Source organism: Scyliorhinus canicula, chromosome 4 (genome assembly GCF_902713615.1).
Source record: "Scyliorhinus canicula chromosome 4, sScyCan1.1, whole genome shotgun sequence".
Lineage (NCBI taxonomy): Eukaryota > Metazoa > Chordata > Chondrichthyes > Carcharhiniformes > Scyliorhinidae > Scyliorhinus > Scyliorhinus canicula.
In genome coordinates this window covers 228,824,695-228,849,043 of record NC_052149.1, presented here as the reverse complement: position 1 = coordinate 228,849,043, position 24,349 = coordinate 228,824,695, and the positions used below count along the sequence as shown (strand labels likewise).

The 24,349-nt window shown below is 45.3% G+C and overlaps 1 protein-coding gene across 5 annotated transcripts in view; it reads right to left on the bottom strand.

The window, feature by feature from the left end:
• rnf130 (ring finger protein 130) overlaps positions 1 to 24,349 on the bottom strand; it is a 234,660-nt gene that overhangs the window by 174,566 nt on the left and 35,745 nt on the right. For all 5 annotated transcript variants that reach the window (XM_038796204.1, XM_038796201.1, XM_038796203.1 and 2 more), the window contains exon 2: positions 1,649 to 1,896. In XM_038796204.1, coding sequence (XP_038652132.1) covers positions 1,649 to 1,896 — 248 coding nt within the window. The remainder of the gene's footprint in view (positions 1 to 1,648; positions 1,897 to 24,349) is intronic.

Sequence of the window (24,349 nt, the reverse complement as noted above, 5' to 3'; positions counted from 1 at the left end):
AAATCCTTTTTAAAAATATTTTTAATTAAAAATTTTATTTTTCCAATTAAGGGGCAATTTAACATGGCCAATCCACCAACACTGCACATCTTTGGGTTGTGGGGGTGAGACCAATGCAGACACGAGTAGAATGTGCAAACTCCACATGCTCGGTGACTTGGGCCGGGGTCGAACCCGGGTCCTCAGCGGCATGAGGCAGCAGTGCTAACCACATAACTGACCAAAATCCTTTGCAAATTGTTCGCAGCATGTACGAATCCTACACTTCTCCATATGTCAGTGTTATCAGCAAATTTAAAGTTTACGTTCACAGTCAGAAAGTTTTCATGCCGATTGGAAAACAGCAGAGCTCCAAACACCAACTCTTGCAGGGGTTAGGTCAGCACTTCATCCCCTCTCGATCCACGCCCACCAAATACTGCATAATAACTTTCATTGATATTTGTATATGTTTCCAAATTAATTGCTCATCTAAGATTTCCAGCCTGAATTGCTGAATGGACCCTGAAAGGTCCATTTTTAAATGTAATTAGAAACCTTTTATGTAGAGCTTGTTAAAATCTTATCATTATGCAATGTATGGCAGTGCTTAATGTACAAGCTTGCACTCATATCAGATATTCATTGGTGATACAAAGACACCAACTAGTTTCTCCACCCTGCTCAATTGCTGGAATAGCTCCATTGCAAAAAAAAACAAAAGGCCAGATCAGTGTAGATTGAGTGTTGTTCCAGAGCCACCTAACTCCCAGACGGCCAGATGGTGAAGGATATAATGTAAGTCTAATCTTTACACACTTTATATGTTTTCTTTACAAAGATTCTTTCAAAGCTGAATCTTGCATTAAACAAAATCTCTAGCATTGTGATAACGTGAAATTTTACAGAACTGACTTACTTTGGACACAGAGTTGGAGTGTGGAGGTTTGAGAGGGTAGAATTTACAATTAGTTTTGTAAATCAATTTCTTTGCATCAAACAAAAACAATAACACAGTTGGAATAGGCATAACTCAGAGATTGCCTTTGGTGCATTGTTTGGCACTGCACCGAATTTAACATGGAAATGTAAATTTCTCCATTAAAACCAACTTCCTATAATGCTTCTTGTGCTTTGGAAGATATCAGACGTACAAAAGAGGGAGGGAGAAAACAGGAAGCCGGACTACCTAACATCAATAGAAGGAAAGATGCTATAATATTATAATGATAGTATTTTACTGGTGATAGGAGGGAACAGTCACAGTTAGAGGATGGAGTGGAATGTGGGAGGGTGGCAGGTGAGAGTCTGCTAGGTGAAGGTCTCATCAGTTGGGTCACGGTGGGGACAAGACAGTTGACGAGAGGGCACGGTCGGCATGGGGATGGTAAAAAGTGTCAGTTCTGGTGTGGGGAGGGGGCAAAAACATGTGGGGATTGCTTGTGATAGGGTCTAGGGCACTGCTTTTCAAACTGTTTTTTCCCGGCACCCATGTTTACCAACCAGCCGATCTTCATTTCTCCATTAAAACCAACTTCCTATAATTCGGTTTTCTCCACCCTCTTTCCCCCCCCCAAAAAAAATCAAAACCATGCTTTCTATTATTAACAGCATGCCAAGTCTCAATCAATCTGAAATATACAAATGCTTAAAAATGGAAGTTACTGACCTGGTTCCGTCCACGTACATTTGCATATCTGAACTTCTGGATGAAATAGAAGATCAGCCAAGCCAAAGAAATGATCATCAACACAATAAATGAGATGGACACGAAGACCAGAGAGCCACGGCTGTACTGCGGGTAATGTGCTGTTCCAACGGCTATAGACATCAATACAGTGAGGTTTTTTTCCACGTAACTCAGAATTTCACGACCTCTGCGCTCAGAAATCATGATGGCGACTATATTACCAGTTCCTGAAAGCAAGAAAAACAACATACTTAACCTCCAAGAAATTGACCACTTCAAAACATTGAAAAATTTGCAAACTTGAGAATTTCTACCTTAATTTTCTCATGGAAGCCCCCCCCCCCACCCTTTGCACCCCAACCCGAAATAGGCTAACCAATAAAGTACAGATTTCAGTAACCTCGGTTAGCTGTACTCTGATATTTTCACTTCCCCAACAGAGAAATAAGTCTAGTGTTCCCCAGAATATTTCACCACCCATGGCTATATGGAACATCCAAATTCCTTCTTCAAGTGGAAACTATAGACCCAATCGTACGGCCTTGTACTGCCGTACTGGAGACCCGACGAGGCTGTTAAATCATGCGAGAGGCCTCCCGCGAGATTTGCGACATTCAGGATGCCTCGCAAGATCTAATGAGATCGTCGCAATCTGGATCTCGCTAACACCAGCAGGATCCAGATTTGTATATTTAAGTGAGCCTACACTAAATATGTCTCCGTCGATTCGTCCAAGGCAGTGCTACCCATGCAATGCCAAGGTGTCAGGCTGGTACTGCAAGAGTTCAAACCTGGGGTGCCTTGCTCTTATGAGATGGGGAGAGTTTGAGAAGCCCCTAGCAAGTAAGCTGGGGTGTTGGGAGGGGTCCGCAAACCAGGGTGGAGGTTCCAAAGATCGGGGCGGCATTTAAAAATGGCAAACGTGTACTCCAAGATCCACATGAACGGAATTTCAGAAGGAGAGACTGAAACCCCGGAGCTGGATCACTGTTGCATATATCACTGTGTAAGAATCCCAATGATTACACCCTGCTATGGATTTTAATATAACAAATATATTTTCCACATATCAGAAATATACAAGTAACAATTTTCTTGGACACCTTAATGGGTTCCCTCCTGCACTCAAATTCACCTTTTAACTGGAGCAGTGTCTACCAGGGGTTTCTCGACCTGTCTTCCAAAAGCCTACCTTCATTGGTTAATATATGCGTTAGTATGTGGAACTGTAAGAATCCTAAAAGATTAGGTTTATTGGCAACCTTGTAAAACAAAGCTCAAGCCATTGGCTCACCATGCAAGCTTGATGCTAAAAGAAAAGACATCTTGCAGGGATAATAGTTACCTTGATTAGATAATTTTGCGATGTATATCATGTAAATTCACGAATGAGCATAAGGCAGTCACATTCAGCCCTGAAAAATGCCCAGTATACCTCAAATTACCCTGGAAGGGCAAGGGGCCTCATATTTGAGCAATAGGTGAAGCTAGCGGTTTCACACTACTACCATGCAGTAGCAACATGAAAGATATTCCCCACCAACCGAATGCTACCGTCAAGCCAAAAAGACATTCTGTCTATCACACAAATGAGTAACGTGTCACATGAATTTCAGTGCTACTGTGATGCAAGGTATATAGGCCATCCGTCCCAAAGACTGGCAGATCGTATCAACAGCATGTCTCTTCGACTGTTTGTAACTGGCAAGGTACAGACCGTACCCAACCATAACATGCATGCAAAACTCAAAAACAGTTTCCAACATTAGATGTGATTCTGTGTGCAACAATATAGGGGCTGATTTAGCTCACTGGGCTAAATCGCTGGGTTTTAAAGCAGACCAAGCAGGCCAGCAGCATGGTTCGATTCCCGTACCAGCCTCCCCGGACAGGCGCTGGAATGTGGCGACTAGGGGCTTTTCACAGTAACTTCACCCGGAGGAAACCCACGCAGACACGGGGAGAATGTGCAGACTCCGCACAGACAGTGACCCAGCAGGGAATTGAACCTGGGACCCTGGCACTGTGAAGCCACAGTGCTAATCACTTGTGTTACCGTGCTGCCCGTTGTAGGTGGTCCTGTGCTTGTCTGCGGGGTTGCTGCAATGATAGTGGGGGGCGTTCTGCCCTGATGCTTGCGAGGTATCACCCATGTCCATGGGAGGGGAACCTTTGTGGAGCCGGTATTGCTGGCTCTATTAGGCCTCACCAGAGTGACAGCTGAAACCATAGCCCAGATTCTCTGTGAAAAGAGTACTAGAGCAGTTATTTTCGAAACGAGGGTCGTGACCCACAGGTGAGAGTCGGGATGGTTGCAGGGCCATACGTCACGGCATTCGCGATCACAGGAAGTAGCGCCCAATGGCGTGACCGGCTTTTAAAAATGCTGGCCGGCCGTTCAGTGCATGCATGCCCCCTCAGCAGTGCACAGGCCTGGAGCCCAGCGAGACAGAAAGCCTCTTCCCGACGTCAGCGCACTGACCTAGGAGCAGTTTTTTTTTTTTTAAATCGTTGGAATCTTTCTGCATGGAGTGGCGGCAGAGAGCACGACACGTGTCCCGTATCCCGTATGCCTACGTCACATATTCTGGGCGAAAAAAAGAGATTCCTCCATTTTGCAGCAGCCAGCAGTGGTGTGAGCTCCAGGGTCTCTGGTGAACAACCCATGAAGTTGAAAGCAAAACAACATAAATATGATTTACTTGAAGTATGTTTTTATTAATTTTTCCACTGCCAATGAGGGTTCAAAGTTCATGTGTGTTATTTGCAGGGAAGCACTGGAAAATTAAAGTTTAAAACCCTCAAAATTTAAAAGACATTTGAAGATTTAAGCATGGCGAGTTCGAGGACAAACCTCTTGATTTTTTTCAACAGATGCAGTGAGATCTTAAATCATCAGCTGAAGTCATAATCAAAAATGTAACATTGAATAACAAAGCAAGTGAGATTGTGAGGACCAAGCAGGTCAGTGAAATTGGTGGGTCGCGAAGTTTGGGCGGCGTGGGTCGCGAAGGTCGGCAAAAATGAGTCCCGGGCAAAAAAGTTTCAAAAGCACTGCGAGAGAATCTGCAGAGAAAACGTGGCTTTGTACCTGATAGCACTGGTTTTCTCACTGAAATTAACACAAATTATCATAGGATTCCGCCCATTATATGTGGCATATACAGTTTGGTATATACATGGCAAGTTGAGCCTTTAAATGCAAACAGGGCGAGATTCACCACAATCGGAGAATTGGCCCGACGCTGGCGCCAAGAATGGCACGAACCACTCCGGCGTCGGGCCAATCAGAATTCTCTGCACTTCCGGGGGCTAGGCCGGCGCCAGAGGAGTTGGCGCCGCGCCAGCCTGCGCGAGGAGACTGCGCGAGTTAGCGCATGCGCAGAACCGCTGGTGTGGTTTAGCACATGCACAGACCGGCTGGCGTATTCTGGCACACGCGCAGGGGGGGTGTCTTCTCCACACCGGCGCTCTACAGGGGCCGGCACGGAAGGAAGGAGTGCCCCCACGGCACAGGCCCACCCGCTGATCGGTGGGCCCTGATCGCGGGCCAGGCCACCGTGGGGGTCCGACCCCGGGGCCGGATCTCCCCACCCCCCACGGCCTACCAGCCAGGTCCTGCTGTGTGGGACCAGGTCCAATCCATGCCGGCGGGACTGGCCAGAAACAGACAACCCGGGGGGGGGGGGGCTGCTAACGGCCTCCGACTGGTCTGGCGTGATCCCCACCCTTGCTCGAAAACTAGCCCTGGAGAATTTGCGCCACCCCCCCGGGGATTCTCCGATCGGGGGGGGCGGTCGGAGAATCACACCCATAAGATTTGACTAGGTTATTAAACCAGGGAATATATGCTCAGCATGTGAAAACTATCAGAAAAAAATGAAATAACTGCTTCATTATTTAGTTCTGTTCCTCTAAAACCTGCTCCGGTATTTCAATTACTCCATTTCAAAGATGAATCATCAAATTCCGCACTCAAGAACAGAAACTCTTTCACAGTCTGAAAGCTGTATGCCGAGTCTGTTATCTTGGTAAGAAGTCTTATAACAGCAGATTAAAGTCCAACAGGTTTGTTTCGAATCACTAGCTTTCGGAGCATAGCTCCTTCCTCATTCACCTGAGGAAGGAGCTGTGCGCTGAAAGCTAGTGATTCGAAACAAACCTGTTGGACTTCAACCTGGTGTTGCAAGACTTCTTACTGTGCTCACTCTAGTCCAACACTGGCATCTCCACATCTGTTATCTTGAGCAGCATATTTGGAATAAATGTAGCACAGAGACACCCATCTATGCAAAGGAGTTGTTTTAGTATCTGAATGCCACTGTAATGTTTTGAGATATGTAGTTGTTTTGTAATGTTTTTAAATGAAGATGCTTTGTGGTTCAATGTGAAATTAATTATTTTTTCAAAAAACAGCTTTTGTCAGCCAAGTTCATCATCTGGCCAGGAGATACAGTGAGCTTTGCAATAATAAAAAAAAGGCAAAGCATGCTAAATAGACAAAAGCTATGCACGCTTTGTCAATAAATACTTCACATTTTGAGGGATCACATTACAAAACCCGAACAATAAAACAGCTCTAGGGTGTTTAGAAAAAACAATGCTTTATTGTATTGTATTTTAATGTACAACAATGTGTGTTAGTCTAGAAATATCAAAAGATGTTTCCATTGGAGTTGCAATGTCTCCAATTTTCAGTTTTACCGTTTTGAACAGTTTTTCCAAAACATTAACAGCTAACTTTGTTTTAGGCATATTGGGATGTTCCATAGAATCCACAGAATGCCTACAGTGCAGAAGGAGGCCTTTCGGCCCATTGAGTTCACACCGACTCTCTGTAAGCACCCTACCTAGGCCCACTCGCCACCCTATCTCTGTAGCCCCATAACCCCATCAAACCTTTGAACACCAAGGGATAATCCACCGAACCTGAATTTCTTTGGACCTAGAAGTCCAACAGGTTTATTTGGAATCACTAGCTTTCGGAGCACAGCTCCAATCATCAGGCGAGTGAAGACGTGGGTTCCACAAATACATACATAGACAACATCAATGATGCAAGATGATCCTTTGAATGCGAGTCTTTGCAAGTAATTAAGTCTTTACAGGTCCAGATAGTGCGACTGGAGACAGGAATAATCACGCGAAAATGCATGCAAAAAGAACAAAAGGTAACATTTCTGTAAAGGCAAGCAACCAAACCCGCTGAATTCTCATCAGTCTTCACACAGTACTGTCATTCAGCCAATTCAACACACCCCAGCAGAACCTCAAACTGTATATCATCATTCCTCAATCAAATTTTTATCCAGTTCTTTCTTGAAGAGGTTGAGCTGGTTTTTTTGGGAGCCTACTTATCCACTACACAGTTGAGCGTTAAAATAAGTTCTACTTTCATTTGATCCTTGTTCATCTTAAACTGGTGTCCTATGGCTCGGTGCTCACACTGAGCCTTTATTGTTGTCACGAAGCCTTAAACCAAAATGGTGGATATGCCAGGTTTGCAAAATAAGAACATTTGCAAATATACAGCAGTGTAAGTCCAGACTCCATCCCTCCAAACTCAAACGGAGTCCTTGAAACTATAACTGATGTATTAGAAATTTAAGATCGGTCACTGTTTCGTGATAATGATGGAAGTAATTCGAAGTGACAAAGTATTATTAAAGTTGGTTTGCTTAGCACTAAACAATGCTAGTAGCAGCAGGCAGCTAAGTACTTCTACAGAGTCTATTGTCGCTCAGCACTTTAAAAGCAAAATCATTTATTAACTTCAATTTTGTTTCTTGCAGTGTAAACAAGTTCAGCTCCATGAACATTTCCTTTTGTAAACCCTGGGTTTTGCATTATCTCTGCTCTGCGCCGCCTGTGGGGAATGCATTCTCAAAACTGGCCTACTTGTGACAAAGATTATTATATTATTTTAATATTCCAAAAGAAAATCTCGCCAATAATTTATAGGTTAGAATAACTGATGTTGTCATAGAACAAATGGTCCCAAAATGCAACCAATTGTAACACAGAAGCAAACACTGAGGATTCCGGGAATCTAAAATGAAATTAGAAAATGCTGGAAGCACTGCTGAATGAGTTAACATTTCGGTCAAGGACCCTTGTCGTTGACCTGAAACCTTAACTGTTTTGCTTTCTGTTTTAATTGCGGCTCATTAGATTGGTTGGTGGTTGGTAACAATAACATGGTGGATGGATTTTCTGCCTGCGTCTGCTAGCCAACTGCGGAATCCCACCCAAGGTCAATGGAGTTCTTCATCGTACGCGGCTCACCCGTGGCGTTCTTATGGCGGGAGAATCCAGCCCAGTGTCTTTCAAACTTTTTTTCCCAGGAACCACAATTACCAACCGGTCAACCTTCGGGACCCTCCATTAGCTTACTTTGAATGCGGCAGGTGAGCCTGCTTGGTCCTCACGATCTCACTTGCGTTGTCTTTCAATGTTGCATTTCTGCTAAGGACCTCAGCTGATAATTTAAGTTCTTGCTGCATCCGTTGAAAAAAATCATGATGTGTCCCCAAATTTGCCTTAGTCTTTAAATGCCTTTGAAGTTTTGAGGATTTTAACTTTCATTTACAAGTATTTCCCTGCATATAAAACACATGGTAAGAAGTCTTACACCAGGTTAAAGTCCAACATGTTTGTTTCAAACACTAGCTTTCGGTGCACTGCTCCTTCCTCAGCTGAATGAAGAGGTATGTTCCAGAAACATATATATAGACAAATTCAAAGTTGCCAGACAATGCTTAGAGTGCGAGCATTTGCAGGTAATTAAATCTTTACAGATCCAAAGATAGGGGTAACCCCAGGTTAAAAAGGTGTGAATTGTCTCTAGCCAGGACAGTTGGTAGGATTTCACAAGCCCAGGCCAGATGGTGGGGGATGAATGTAATGCGACATGAATCCCAGGTCCCGGCTGAGGCCGCACTCACGTGTGCGGAACTTGGCTATAAGTTTCTGCTCGGCGATTCTGCATTGTCGCGCGTCCTGAAGGCCGCCTTAGAGAACGCTTACCCGGAGATCAGAGGCTGAATGCCCTGGACTGCTGAGGTGTTCCCCACTGGAAGGGGACATTCTCCCCTGGTGATTGTCGTGCGCATGAGTGCGGCCTCAACCTGGACCTGGGATGTAGGGGGTCCTACCCAAGGTAATGAGGCAGCAGTAGCTCCTCTTCGTGGGGCTTTGGAGAGTTGGAAAGGTGAACGGAGTCGCAGGACGCAATGATTTATGATGTGGAAAAGTCGGTCTCAGATCACAGCGCCCAGATCGTGTCACTGGAGGCAGAGGTAACAATGTTGCCAAAGAATAGTTGGGACTGCTGGGGGGGAGGGGGGTGTCGAAGGCACGAGCGCCATCAATTGTTCAGGAAGCTGATCGGGAAGGGGGTCTTCTGGAAGCCCCTGGTGGTCGATCAGGCCCACTGGTCACTGCTTCAGAATAAGAGGCCCTGGCACACCATGCCTGCACCAAACCTGACCAAACTTGACTTTCTTTGCCCTTTCCTCTTATTCCTTTTATATTCTTCCATTTTAAACATATATGGAATTCCCTTTTAAATGGGACACTTGGGCAAACCATCCCATGGTGTAATTAACTTGTATAAAAAACATTTTTAATGCTTTGTAACACTCATACGATGGCCCCCAATACCAACTCACTGAACCATGAAAATAATATTTCGCTATACTCAAGGTTTTGAAAATATCAATCTGATCCCCAATAATACTCCACGTTGCAGTGAAGAAAAACCTCAATTTTTCACATAATTACTACCAGTCATTCCTAGTATTATTCTGTTGAATCACCAATATACCTTAATACCTTTCCAGTAAATGTAGTGTCCAAAACTGAACAATGTAGTCTTTTCATTACTCTGCCTTGAATTGTACCACCTATTTGCACATTCTGCTATCTTTTCTACTTCTGCTCTCTACTCTACATTTTTTAACTATTGATGGCCCCTAATTTGGTATCTTTAATGTCAACACCTGTGTTTTTTTTTTAAATGGAAAGAAATGGTCCACATACTGTTCCTTCAGGTATACCACTACCCTATTCGATTAATGCCAAATGTTTACCTTTACTCTTAGTTTTCTAGCCCATCTGGCTATATTTCCTTCAATGGATGTCTTAAATTTCATACTAATCCTATGATATTTTAACAACAATAATCGCTTATTGTCACAAGTAAGCTTCAATGAAGTTACTGTGAAAAGCCCGTAGTCGCAACATTCGGGCACCTGTTCGGAGAGGCCGGTACAGGAATTGAACCTGTACTGCTGGCCTTGTTCTGCATTATAAGCCAGCTGTTTAGCCCACTGTGCTAAACCAGCCCCAGTATTTATCAAATACTCATTTAAAGTCAATTAACATCCAATGAATTCCCCTCACAGACATGAGGTTTCTTCAGCAAAACTGGATTAGTTAGTTACTATTCCAAGCTGAATGGAGAAGGAACAGATGACAGATAGTTTGACTGGAGCATTAACACAGTGTGAACTAACTGGGTCGAATGGTCTGTTTCCTATATCCTGTGTAATCCTATCTAATTTCTCTTGATTAGCTCATGCCACAAATGCCCAATTTGTTCTACATAAAACGTACTCCAAAAATTTAAACACAAGCTAAATTGGCTTCAGATTTTTCTTTCTTTCTTTTTGGAATAGGGGTGTAACATTTACAACCTTCCATTTTTGTTATATGATAAAACTTTGTCAATTCCAAGACTTTATAACCGACCATATAGAGTTTAAACAACTTCAATTTTCTAGGTTCTCAAAGGTGGCAATGTTATATTCTTGTCTTCAGCACACTGATATCTCATAGTCAGTGCGGACCCAACATTGCTTTCCCAAGTGTTAGGTTTCACTGTTGTCAAACAATGTTCTCTCTGCATATACAATTACTGCAAGGAAATAAAACTACACAAAACAGTGCGATCATATGCACACAAATGGCGTATTTAACTGTAACACAATTAAAAGCAATCACTCAATCATGATAAGATGTCAGCAGAACATTTAAGATTGAAATTTTACGGTAAAAAATCTCAAAGTGGAGATACTTTGTGAGAACTTGCCTAATATATAACATGTTACTGCACAACTAAACTGTATCCCAGTGAGATATAGCAATAGCCAGAAGTTTACTGTGTTCATACTGGTTACAAACACAATAAGTTAGACTGTTTTACTCCTTGATCCTCGAGTGGCAAATTTACAACAGTTCATTAGAAGGATAGTTAGAATCCGGCACAGCGAATAAAGTGATGGATTGAGAGTAGCACTGGCTGTGGTGCTTGACAAATCACATATTCAAATTCTGATAGACCAAATAAATGTTTTGAAAAATAATAATTTAATGTTTTTTGTTAAGTTAGCACGGATACAGAGATTCAAAAATAGAAAATCAAAAATAACCTCAGTTATGAGTAAAAACTTGTTCCTGCTGATGTAATTGGATAGCTGTACGGTAACGTCGACAGCTGTACATTTTGGGTTTTACTTAAGCACAACAGTTATAATAACTATGTTTTAGTGAAATACTGTATGTTGTTTGTTAGAACCTTCTCAGGCAGTTATTGGCCAGCAATGCCTAGCACCTATCCAGTTAGGGCAGGCTCAAGGACTGCAGTTAACTTATTTTTGTTTCTACGGCTGCAATACTCAGGATATCATTCCCCTCCTTATTTTCAGAAAATAAAATGTTGATGGGATTTCATATAATTTTTTCTTTATTATTGTGCATTTCAGTAAAATTCATAACATTGTTTGATAACATCATATCGTCAATATCGCCTGCCAGAATCCATACTTTGGGACTTCTCAATTTTAAAATGTTTAGGCTGCAGTTTTTAAATATTTAATTGATACCAGTGTCTTAAAAGTAGGTTTCCACTATGTTGTCTCTCTCCATTTCCATCTCTCTCCATTTCCATCTCTCCTGCCAGGTCTAGCAATCCTTACATTAACTTTAAGCCCACCTTGAGAGGAAGACATAATATGAACTCGTAACATTAACTCTGTTTTTCTCTCTCCACAGATGCTGCCAGACCTGCTAAGTTTTTCCAACATTTTTTGTTTTCAATTTGTCATTTTGAGATCAGATCATTATTGTAGCAAAGCAAACACTGGAAACAGGAACATAGAGCAAAAGCAAATTACTGAGGATGCTGGAAATCTGAAATAAAAACTCAAAATGTTAGGAATGCTTGGCAGGTTTGAGAGTATCTGGGGCAAGAAACAGAGTTAATATTTCAGGTACATAGCGTTTCTTCAGAATATTAGCATTATTATCTGAATGGCCATAAATTAGGAGGGAGGGTGCAACGAGACCTGGGTGTCCTCGTACACCAGTAACTGAAGGTAAGCATGCAGGTACAGCAGGCAGTAAAGGAAGGCAAATGGCATGCTGGCCTTCATTGCGAGAAGATTCAAGTACAGGAGCAGAGATGTCTTGCTGCAATTATACAGGGCCTTGGTGAGGCCTAAACTGGAATGTGTCTGCAGTTTTGGTCTCGTTATCTGAGGAAGGATATTCTTGTTCCGGGGGAGTTCAGCGAAGGTTTACCATATTGATTCCTAGGATGGCGGGGACTGACGTACAAGTAGATATTGAATCAGTTGGATTGCATTTGTTTATTGTCACATGTACCAAGGTACAGTGAAAAGTATTTTTCTGTGAGCAGCCCAAACAGATCATTTAGTACATGAAAAGAAAATACATGATAGGGCAACACAAGGTACACAATGTAAATACATAAGACACCGGCATTGGGTGAAGCATACAGGAGCGTAGTATTAATCAGGTCATCCATAAGAGGGTCGTTTAGGAGTCTGGTAATAGCGGGGAAGAAGCTGTTTTTAAAATCTATTTATGCGCGTTCTCAGACTTTTGTATCGCCTGCCCGATGGAAGAAATTGGAAGGGTGAGTAAACCAGGTGGGAGGGGTCTTTGATTATGCTGCCCGCTTTCCCAAGGCAGCGGAAGGTGTAGATAGAGTCAATGGATGGGGGGGGCAGGTTCATGTTATGGACTGGGCTGTGTTCATGACTGAAGTTTCATGCGGTCTTGGGCCAAGCATTTATGGTGCATCTGTAAAAGTTGGTAAGAGTCAGTGTGGACATCCCGAATTTCCTTAGTTTCCTGAGGAAGTAAAGGCGACGTTGTGCTTTCTTGGTGGTAGCGACGTCATGTGTGGACCAGGACAGATTTTTGGTGATGTGCACACCTAGGAATTTGAAGCTGTCAACCATCTCCACCTTGGCCCCGTTGATCCAGACAAGGGTGTGTACGATACTTTGCTTCCTGGTCAATGACCAGCTCTTTAGTTTTGCTGGCTTTGAGAGACAGATTGTTGTTGTTACACCACTCCACTAGGTTCTCTATCTCCCTCCAGTATTCTGACTCGTCATTGTTCAAGATCCAACCCACTATGGTCGTGTCGTCAGCAACCTTATAGATGGAGTTGAAACCAAATTTTGCCATAGGGAGTATAGTGGGGTCCTACGTACGCAGCCTTGCGGGTCCCCGGTATTGAGGACTATTGTGCAGGAGGTTAGAATTGTAATCGCTGGAGTTCAGAAGAATAAGGAGGGATCTCTAAAAACCTATAAAATTCTAACAGGGTTAGACAGGGTGCATGCAGGAAGGATGTTCCCAATGGTGGGTGTGTCCAGAACCAGGGGTTACCGCCCGAGGATACAGGGTAGACCATTTAGGACCGAGATGTGGAGAAATTTCTTCACCCAGAGGGTGGTGAGCCTGTGGAATTCATTACCACAGGAGGTAGTTGAGGCCAAAAGATTGTATGTTTTCAAGAAGCAGTTAGATATAGTATTTATGGCGAAGCAAATCACAGGATATTGGGGGGGGGGGGGGGGGGGGGGGGGGGGGGGGGGAGCGGGATTAAGTTACTGAGTTGGATGATCAGCCATGATCATAATGAATGGCGGAGAAGGTTCGAAGGGCCTCCTTCTGCTTCTATTTTCTATGTTTCTATAATGGCTATGATAGTATAGAGGCATGGGCTGTTAATTGGAGACATGACTTTAAATTCCTTCACATCAGCTGAAATTTAAATTTAGTGAATTAATTAAATTTGGGGAGGGCGGGGGAGACAAGCTAGATCATAGAACAGCACAGCACAGAACAGGCCCTTCGGCCCTCGATGTTGTGCCGAGCAATGATTACCCTACTTAAACCCACGTAACCCGTATCCCAACAATCCCCCCATTAACCTTACACTACGGGCAATTTAGAATGGCCAATCCACCTAACCCGCACATCTTTGGACTGTGGGAGGAAACCGGAGCACCCGGAGGAAACCCACGCACACACAGGGAGGACGTGCAGACTCCACACAGACAGTGACCCAGCCGGGAATCGAACCTGGGACCCTGGAGCTGTGAAGCATTGATGCTAACCACCATGCTACCGTGAGGCCCCCTAAAGCTAGTATAAGTAACATTTATTATCCATCTCTAATTGCTCTTCAAAAAGGTGGTAGGGAGCCACCTTCTTGAATAAGCTGGAAATTGATGAACACCATCGATTTTAATGCGAGAGTAGTTACAGGAATCAAATTTTCATTGTATTGGAAGATAAACAGTTGAGAGGTACATAGGATCACAGGATATTTTGCTGTGGAATAAGTTAAATAGGTCACTATTTCCTGGAAAATCTGTGCCACAGTGTAATGGAGTGCCCCATTACAACGGCCTAAGTTTTGAGAAAACTCTAGGCCACAGTAGTAGTGTAATTTACCAGACCTGGTTGAAACAATGGATATTTGTTTGGGGAGTTTTTAAAAAACATAAATTTAGAGTACCCAATTATTTTTTTCCAATTAAGGGGCAATTAAATGTGGCCAATTCACCTACCTGCACATCTTTTTGGGTTGTGGGGGTTAAACCCACGCAGACACGGGGAGAATGCGCAAACTCCACACAGACAGTGATCCAGAGTCGTGATCGAACAAGGGTCCTCAGGGGTGGTGCAGTGGTTAGCACTGCAGCCGACAGCGCTGAGGACACGGGTTTGATCACAGCCCCGGGTCACTGTCTATTTGGAGTTTGCACATTCTCCCCGTGGGTTTCACCCCCACAACCCAAAGATTTAAAAGAAAATAAAAATAAATTTAGAGTACCCAATTATTTTTTCCAATTAAGGGGCAATTTAACGTGGCCAATCCACCTATCCTGCACATCTTTTGGGTTGTTGGAGTGAAACCCACGCAGACACGGGGAGAATGTGCAAACTCCTCACGGACAGTGACCCAGAGCCGGGATTCGATCCCGGCTCCTCAGCACCGTAGGCAGCAATGCTAACCACTGTGCCACCGTGCTGCCCCCCCCCCCCCCCCCCACAACCCAAAGATGTACAGGTTAGGTTGATTGGCCACACTAAATTGCCCCTTTATTGGAAAAAAGTAATTAGAACATAGAACATAGAACGATACAGCGCAGTACAGGCCCTTCGGCCCACGATGTTGCACCGACATGGGAAGTCAAAAACTAAAGGCCATCTAACCAAACTATGCCATTATCATCCATATGCTTATCCAATAAACTTTTAAATGCCCTCAATGTTGGCGAGTTCACTACTGTTGCAGGTAGGGCATTCCACGGCCTCACCACTCTTTGCGTAAAAAACCCACCTCTGACCTCTGTCCTATATCTATTACCCCTCAATTTAAGGCTATGTCCCCTCGTGCTAGCCACCTCCATCCGCGGGAGAAGGCTCTCGCTGTCCACCCTATCTAACCCTCTGATCATTTTGTATGCCTCTATTAAGTCACCTCTTAACCTTCTTCTCTCTAACGAAAACAACCTCAAGTCCATCAGCCTTTCCTCATAAGATTTTCCCTCCATACCAGGCAACATCCTGGTAAATCTCCTCTTCACCCGTTCCAAAGCTTCCACGTCCTTCCTATAATGAGGCGACCAGAACTGTACGCAATACTCCAAATGCGGCCGTACCAGAGTTTTGTACAGCTGCAACATGACCTCATGGCTCCGGAACTCAATCCCTCTACCAATAAAGGCCAACACACCATAGGCCTTCTTCACAACCCTATCAACCTGGGTGGCAATTTTCAGGGATCTATGTACATGGACATCGAGATCCCTCTGCTCATCCACACTGCTAAGAATTTTACCATTAGCCAAATATTCTGCATTCCTGTTATTCTTTCCAAAGTGAATCACCTCACACTTCTCTACATTAAACTCCATTTGCCACCTCTCAGCCCAGCTCTGCAGCTTATCTATGTCCCTCTGTAACCTGCAACATCCTTCCACACTGTCTACAACTCCACCGACTTTAGTGTCGTCTGCAAATTTACTCACCCAACCTTCTGTGCCCTCCTCTAGGTCATTTATAAAAATGACAAACAGCAACGGCCCCAGAACAGATCCTTGTGGTACGCCACTCGTAACTGAACTCCATTCTGAACATTTGCCATCAACCACCACCCTCTGACTTCTTTCAACTAGCCAATTTCTGATCCACATCTCTAAATCACCCTCAATCCCCAGCCTCCGTATTTTCTGCAATAGACGACCGTGGGGAACCTTATCAAACGCTTTACTGAAATCCATATACACCACATCAACTGCTCTACCCTCGTCTACCTGTTCAGTCACCTTCTCAAAGAACTCGCTAAGGTTTGTGAGGCATGACCTACCCTTCACAAAACCATGCTGACTATCCCTAATCCTATTATTCCTATCTAGATGATTATAAATCGTATCTCTTATAATCCTCTCCAAGACTTTACCCACAACAGACGTGAGGCTCACCGGCCTATAGTTACCGGGGTTATCTCTATTCCCCTTCTTGAACAAAGGGACCACATTTGCGATCCTCCAGTCCTATGGCACTATTCCTGTAGCCAATGATGACATAAAAATCAAAGCCAAAGGCTCAGCAATCTCTTCCCTGGCTTCCCAGAGAATCCTAGGATAAATCCCATCAGGCCCGGGGGACATCTATTTTCACCTTGTCCAGAATTGCCAACACTTCTTCCCTACGCACCTCAATGCCATCTATTCTAATAGCCTGGGTCTCAGCATTCTCCTCCACAACATTATCTTTTTCCTGAGTGAATACTGACGAAAAGTATTCATTTAGTATCTCGCTTATCTCCTCAGCCTCCACACACAACTTCCCACCACTGTCCTTGACTGGCCCTACTCTTACCCTAGTCATTCTTTTATTCCTGACATACCTATAGAAAGCTTTTGGGTTTTCCTTGATCCTACCTGCCAAAGACTTCTCATGTCCCCTCCTTGCTCGTCTTAGCTCTCTCTTTAGATCCTTCCTCGCTTCCTTGTAACTATCAAGCGCCCCAACTGAAACTTCACGCCTCATCTTCACATAGGCCTCCTTCTTCCTCTTAACAAGAGATTCCACTTCTTTGGTAAACCACGGTTCCCTCGCTCGACCCCTTCCTCCCTGCCTGACTGGTACGTACTTATCAAGAACATGCAATAGCTGTTCCTTGAACAAGCTCCACATATCCAGTGTGCCCAACCCTTGCAGCCTACTTCTCCAACCTACACATCCTAAGTCATGTCTAATGGCATCATAATTGCTCTTCCCCCAGCTATAACTCTTGCCCTGCGGGGTATACTTATCCCTTTCCATCACTAACGTAAAGGTCACCGAATTGTGGTCACTGTTTCCAAAGTGCTCACCTACCTCCAGATCTAACACCTGGCCTGGCCTCATTACCCAAAACCAAATCCAATGTGGCCTCGCCTCTTGTTGGCCTGTCAACATATTGTGTCAGGAAACCCTCCTGTACACATTGTACAAAGAACGACCCATCTAATGTACTCGAACTATATCTTTTCCAGTCAATATTTGGAAAGTTAAAGTCTCCCATAACAACTACCCTGTTACTTTCGCTCTTTTCCAGAATCATCTTCGCCATCCTTTCCTCTACATCCCTAGAACTATTAGGTGGCCTATAGAAAACTCCCAACAGGGTGACCTCTCCTTTCCTGTTTCTAACCTCAGCCCATACTACCTCGGAAGAAGAGTCCCCATCTAGCATCCTTTCCGCCACCGTAATACTGTCCTTGACTAGCAGCGCCACACCTCCCCCTCTTTTGCCCCCTTCTCTGAGCTGACTAAAACACCTAAACCCTGGAACCTGCAACAACCATTCCTGTCCCTGCTCTATCCATGTCTCTGAAATGGCCACAACATCGAAGTCCCAGGTACCAACCCATGCTGCCAGTTCCCCTACCTTATCTCGTATACTCCTGGCATTGAAGTAGACACACTTCAAACCACCTACCTGAACACTGGTACCCTCCTGCGAAGTCAAATCTGTGCTCCTGACCTCTATACTCTCAACCTCCCGTACCCCAAAACTACAATCCAGGTACCCATGCCCCTGCTGAATTAGTTTAAACCCCCCCAAAGAGCACTAACAAATCTCCCCCCCCAGGATATTGGTGCCCCTCAGGTTCAGATGTAGACCATCCTGTCTATAGAGGTCCCACCTTCCCCAGAAAGAGCCCCAGTTATCCAGAAATCTGAATCCCTCCCACCTGCACCATCCCTGTAGCCACGTGTTTAATTGCTCTCTCTCCCTATTCCTCGTCTCACTATCACGTGGCACGGGCAACAACCCAGAGATAACAACTCTGTTTGTTCTCGCTCTGAGCTTCCAACCTAGCTCCCTAAAGGCCTGCCTGACATCCTTGTCCCCTTTCCTACCTATGTCGTTAGTGCCAATGTGGACTACGACTTGGGGCTGCTCCCCCTCCCCCTTAAGGACCCGGAAAACACGATCCGAGACATCACGTACCCTTGCACCTGGGAGGCAACATACCAAACGTGAGTCTCTCTCGCTCCCACAAAATCTCCTATCTGTACCCCTGACTATTGAGTCCCCAATTACTAATGCTCTACTCCTTTCCCCCCTTCCCTTCTGAGCAACAGGGACAGACTCCGTGCCAGAGGCCCGTACCCCATGGCTTACCCCTGGTAAGTCGTCCCCCCCACAAGTATCCAAAACGGTATACTTGTTACTCAGGGGAACGACCGCAGGGGGTCCCTGCACTGACTGCTTCTTCCCAGTCCCTCTTACAGTTACCCATCTATCTCCAGTCTTTGGTGTAACTACTTCCCTGAAGCTCCTATCTATGACCCCATCTGCCTCCCGAATGATCCGAAGTTCATCCAGCTCAAGCTCCAGGTCCCTAACATGGTTTTTGAGGAGCTGGAATTGCGCACTGTAAAAATTTTTTTAAAATAAAAATGCTGAACTCCAGTCAAAACCATAGAACATATGTCATAAGAAGATGTGAGGTAACTATACACACAACTTTGGAATTGTGAGCAGCTTGAATCATCAAAAGACTTCAGGGAGACATTTTAGCATTAGAGACAAAGAAAGGAAGTTATGCTAAATCTTTATAAAATACTGATAGGCCCCAACTGAAGTATTGTATTCAAATCTGGGTACCATGATTTAAGGAGGACATCAAGGTCCTGGAGAGGGTGCAGAAAGGAAATTTACTGGAACAATACCAGGGTTGATGGATTGTGGCAATGCTAAAGAGCCTGCAGCTGTTCTCTTTACAGCACAGAAGGGTTAAGAAACATAATAGAAATGCTCAAAACTTGCACGGCTTTGATAGAGCAAATAAAAAGAAAATGTTTCACTGGCAGGAGAGTTGTTAACCAGAGTATACAGATTAAAGGTAATTGGCAAAAAAAACAGGAGACACGAGCGAAATAAAATTACACAGTGAGTTATGGTGATCTGGGATGTACCACCTGAAAAGGCAATGGAAGTAGATTTAATAATAACTTTTGAAAGGGAATTTGAAATACTTTAAAAAGAAAAACTTTGTGGTGCTATGGGGAAAGAGGGTAGGGATTAATTAGATAGCTCTTTCAAAGAGTCAGTATAAGTATGATGCACCAAATTACCTCCTTTTGTTCTGTTCATGCTATAATTCATAGGTTACCTACTTACCTTCTAGATAAGTGGGATAATGGCACAGAGAAGTGGGAAGAAAAATAGAAATTCAACAGGTATTTAAAAAACTTTCAACTATATAACATTTCAATATTAAATTTGCCTCTGCTAAAAGGATCTATAGGTACAAAACGCCAAGTTTTTGGAAGTACGCAAACATTTCATTCAATTTCCTGTTTGCCTCTGATTAAATACCAACTGAGGTCAATCATAAGTTAAAGTTTACAATAGTGTATTTAAAAATTCAATGAGCCCAATTTAAAAGATTAAAGCATCACTTATTACTGAACATTACTTAGGTACATGCTCAATGTGGCAACAGCAGCAGTGGAGGTGAAATACTTTAATAGTGGAGAATGCTGAATATATTGTCAAATTCTTTACATAATGAATTCCATCATCTAATCCACACTTCCCACGTCGTTCCTCTCATGCTATTCCATCCCATCCTTCCCATGTCAGCCCTCAGATGTGATCCCTTCCCATGCCATCACCATCCCATCCTTCCCATGCCGCCTCTCTAATGCCAGCCCAATCACATGCCAACTGTCCCTCTAATATGATCCCGATCCTTCCTATTTCATCTCTTGTATGTTATCTTATATACTGATGTTAACAGGAGTCCCGCTGGCTGCAGAGGCACGCTGAGAGAGATTTCGGACTTCATCCCAGCTTTTAAAAAACAAAACAAACAACCCTCCAGCACCGACCCTCGACTTGCCCACCCATAAAATCTCATGCCACCTCATACCCCCAAGGCCCTTCATATCAGCCTATACCTCTCTACCCACTCTCCATGACACTTTAAAGTTTGTCCCAACCACCCTTTGCCCTTACAACCTCCATGCCAATTCACCCAGTATCCACCACGGGCAGACCTCAGGACCCATACTAAGATTAAATAAAATCAAGTTCAAAGTGTCTATTGTAGACTTGGGACAGGATTTTCCATGTGGGAGAGTATGTTCTCCCGCCGGAACGGAATCATGGAGAATTCCCAGGCAGTTCAATTTTAGGTCATGCAACTCGGCTAGCACCACTGCCCACACGCAGCCCAAAGTGATTCCCGGCCCCATTGGCATCTCATTTGCTGGGGCTGGGATTTTAAGAGCTTCACAAGCTGGAGCTACTTGTAAACGCTCCACTCGCCAGACTGTCACTGCAGCCAAGAAGCTGGGGGAAGACCTGCACCCCCTGATTTCTGGAGTCTGAGATTGAATGTATGTGGTGCCATTGAGGAGAGGATGGACACTCAAGTGGGATTGAGACTCTAGTCTGTCCTTCTCAACAGCACCTGGTAAGTGGTGGCAGAGGCTGTCCGTGCTGGCTGCCACAAGCACTGGCACACAATGCAGGAAGATGATGAACAATCTCCTCAGAGAACATCCCACCTATCTGCATTTCCCTTACAACCCACCCCTCACCATACCCCAACTCATATATTGCCCTCTTTGGCCAGGAGCCTTGTACACTCAAGCTACCAGACTCCCCACCCCCCCCCCCCTCCAACCCAATCCCCCCCATAGAACTCACCTCCCAGCGTCTCACTATGTCCTTTTTTGCGTCCCCCAAGGATAAGGCAATCCATAATCGGCATGAGCGCCAAAAAACTGGAGGCGGTCATTCGGGTTCACACCTCCTCAGAGGAGAGGGCCCTCCAACCCAGCCAGATCCTCAGCACACCCTGAAGCACCATTCCAAAGACACCAACCTCTCGGCACTGCTTTCACCAGCACCATCCTAGAGACGATAACCTCGATGGGTAATGTTAACGATCGGGTTCAGTCACCCTCTTGTGAGCACCATACACATCATGCTGCAGCACATCAGGTGGAAGCAGGGACTGCCCAGGGAGCAGACGTTGGAGGGCTACCTTATCACAAGGACAGCTGTCCTAAAGACAAATGTTGTGCTTCTGGAAAATATAGACCATCACTGGTGCAGATGCACAGCCAGAATTTACAGGGTGTGTCGACAACTTTCCAGCGCCTGCATGTACAGCTGGAGGAGTCCAACTACCTTCAGGTGCAGGAGATGCTACCGATAATGTGTGGCTCCCAGGCAAACACAGAAAGTGTGACGTCCGCGGTGGAGGTCTGTGACGTCCGCTGTGGAGGGTCTGGGTCAAGATGTCAGAGCCATATGTCAGGATGCCAAGGACTTGGGGCACACTGTGCTGTCCATGGCTAAGGCGCAGGACAGAAGAGCCCAGTCATAGGTGGATATGTTCGGCCGCACAAGGACATTGCTGCGCCGCTCCAAAGCTTGGCCTATTCACAAAGGGCCATGATTGAGGGGATCAAGAGCGTTGCCGGGCGCTGACTGACTGGGACCAGCACAGAGGGACATGATACAGACCCAGAGGAGTCTCACTCACTGAGGACCATATCCCAGTGCGCCATGGCTGAGGGGTCAAGACCTTGGCTCAGACAAGGGAGAGCCTCCAGGACTGGCTGCGTCATGTGACATCGGCACCTCCGGAATTCAAGCCAGCCTCACCTCCATCCCATGGAGTAGACCGAGGGCCAGTGCGCACCCCAAGAGAGGAGGAAGTGATGGGGTCAATGCCTGCTCCTCAGGGAAGGAGTGGTAGGGCTGAGGGAAGTGGTGAGAAGTTCAGGGGAAGGTGGATTGTGTGTGAAGGGAGGGAAGAGAAGAGGTGGGCCAGGCCTTCTCAGCGGTAAATCGGAATGAGGTTGTCCCATGTGCGGTGGCCCTGGAGCACACACTGTGTGGCCTGTCGGGCCAGTTCAGGCACTAAACCTGGATCCTTCTGGACATGATCCTCGTCAGATGAGGCCTGCCGTTCTTCCAGCAGGTCGACCCGCTGCTGTGTGATTTTATAAAGTATGCAGCAGGATACCAGTACACACAAGACCCTCTGGGGGCTATATTGCCATACCCCACCAGAGCAGCCAATCATCGGAAGCGCATCTTGAGCAAGTCGATGCATCACTCGATGACGCTCCTGGTTGCTAAGTGAGCATCGTTCTCCGCCTCTGTCTGGGGCCTCCAGAGAGACTTTATTAGTCATGACTTCAGCTGGTACGTCTGAGGGACCGTCTTGAGGGTGCCAGGAACCGACAAGTGCACATTGCCTGAATATCGGCCATTGACATGGTAGCACAGTTGCTTCACAGCTCCAGGGTCCCAAGTTCAATTCCCGCCTGGGTCACGGTCTGTGCATGTCTGTACGTTCTCCCCGTGTCTGCATGGGTTTCCTCCGGGCGCTCCGGTTTCCTCCCACAGTCCAAAGATGTGCAGGTTAGGTGGATTGGCCATACTAAATTGCCCTTAGTGTCCAAAAAGGGTTAGGTGGGATTACTGGGTTAGGGGCATAGTGTGGAGGTGTGGGCTTAAGTTGGTGCTTTTTCCAAGGGCTGGTGCAAACACGATGGCCCAAAAATGCTTCTTACCTCCCCATAAAACCTGGGACGCTTTAACCCTTCTCCTGAAAGCTCAAATCTCATAAGTCATGCTTTGGACATCCCATTTAGGAAAACTGGACCTGTTTGAAGGCAGCTGCTCATGGATGTGCAAGCCAGGCCCTGACCATGGTGGCGCACCCACCCCTACCGAACACTCAACAAACCCAGTGATGATAACAACACTTGGTTGTGAAACCAATTGCGACAGCACTTTGGACTAACCAAAATGTCCGATAAGGTCCCCATCTGCAATACTGGTTCACGCCCACAACAATGGACGGCATCTTCAAAAGGTGCAGGCAGGATGGAGGGATGCCAACAGTTAGGGACTTCTACAAAAACAAGAGACTGACAACACTCAAAGAACGAACAGAGAAGTTCCAGCTGACAGGGGGAAATGAGCAAAGGTATATGTAGATCAAAAACTCCGACCGAGGGGAAACGAGGGCATACCCATGACCACCACAACAATCGTTGCTAGAGACCTACTGGACGCAGTTATCTTGGGGAAGGGGAACTCCGCTGACCTGCATGGACGACTACGGGAAGAGCACACACACAACTGGACGAGACAAGAGAAAAATGGGAGGAGAACTTAAGTGTTTGAATCGGGTAGGGACTCTGGAGCGAACCACTGCACAGGGTCAACTCCACATCTACATGCGCAAGACTAAGCAGCTGAAAATGGTACACAGAGCTCAATTAACTAGAACCAGAATGAGCAGGTTCTTCCCAGAGTTGGAGGATAAATGCAAACGGTGCCAAGGATGCCCACACGTTTTGGTCTTGCCCTAGACATAGGGTTCTGGACACTGAGGCATGCCAAGGTGGTTGGGATGAGGATGGAGTCATGCCCGAGAGTAGCAGTCTTCGGAGTCTCAGAACAGCCAGATCTCTTCATGGGGAGGAGGGCCGACACCCTTGCCTCCCTAATTGCCCACTGGAGAGTCCTGGCTTAACTGGTGATCAGCAGCACCACTCAAAGCTGCAAACTGGCTGTCCGACCTATTGGTATTTTTCCAGATAGAGAAAATTAAATTCTCCATCCAGAGTCGGAAGAAGGCTTCCACAAAACCTGTAACCATTCACTCAAGTTGTGCCCGTAACAGCCTCCCCAAACAGGCGCCAGGATGTGGCAAACAGTGACTTTTCACAGTAACTTCATTTGAAGCCTACTTGTGACAATAAGCGATTTTCATTTTCATTTCATTCAAGTGGGGGGAAGAAACAAAGAAACAT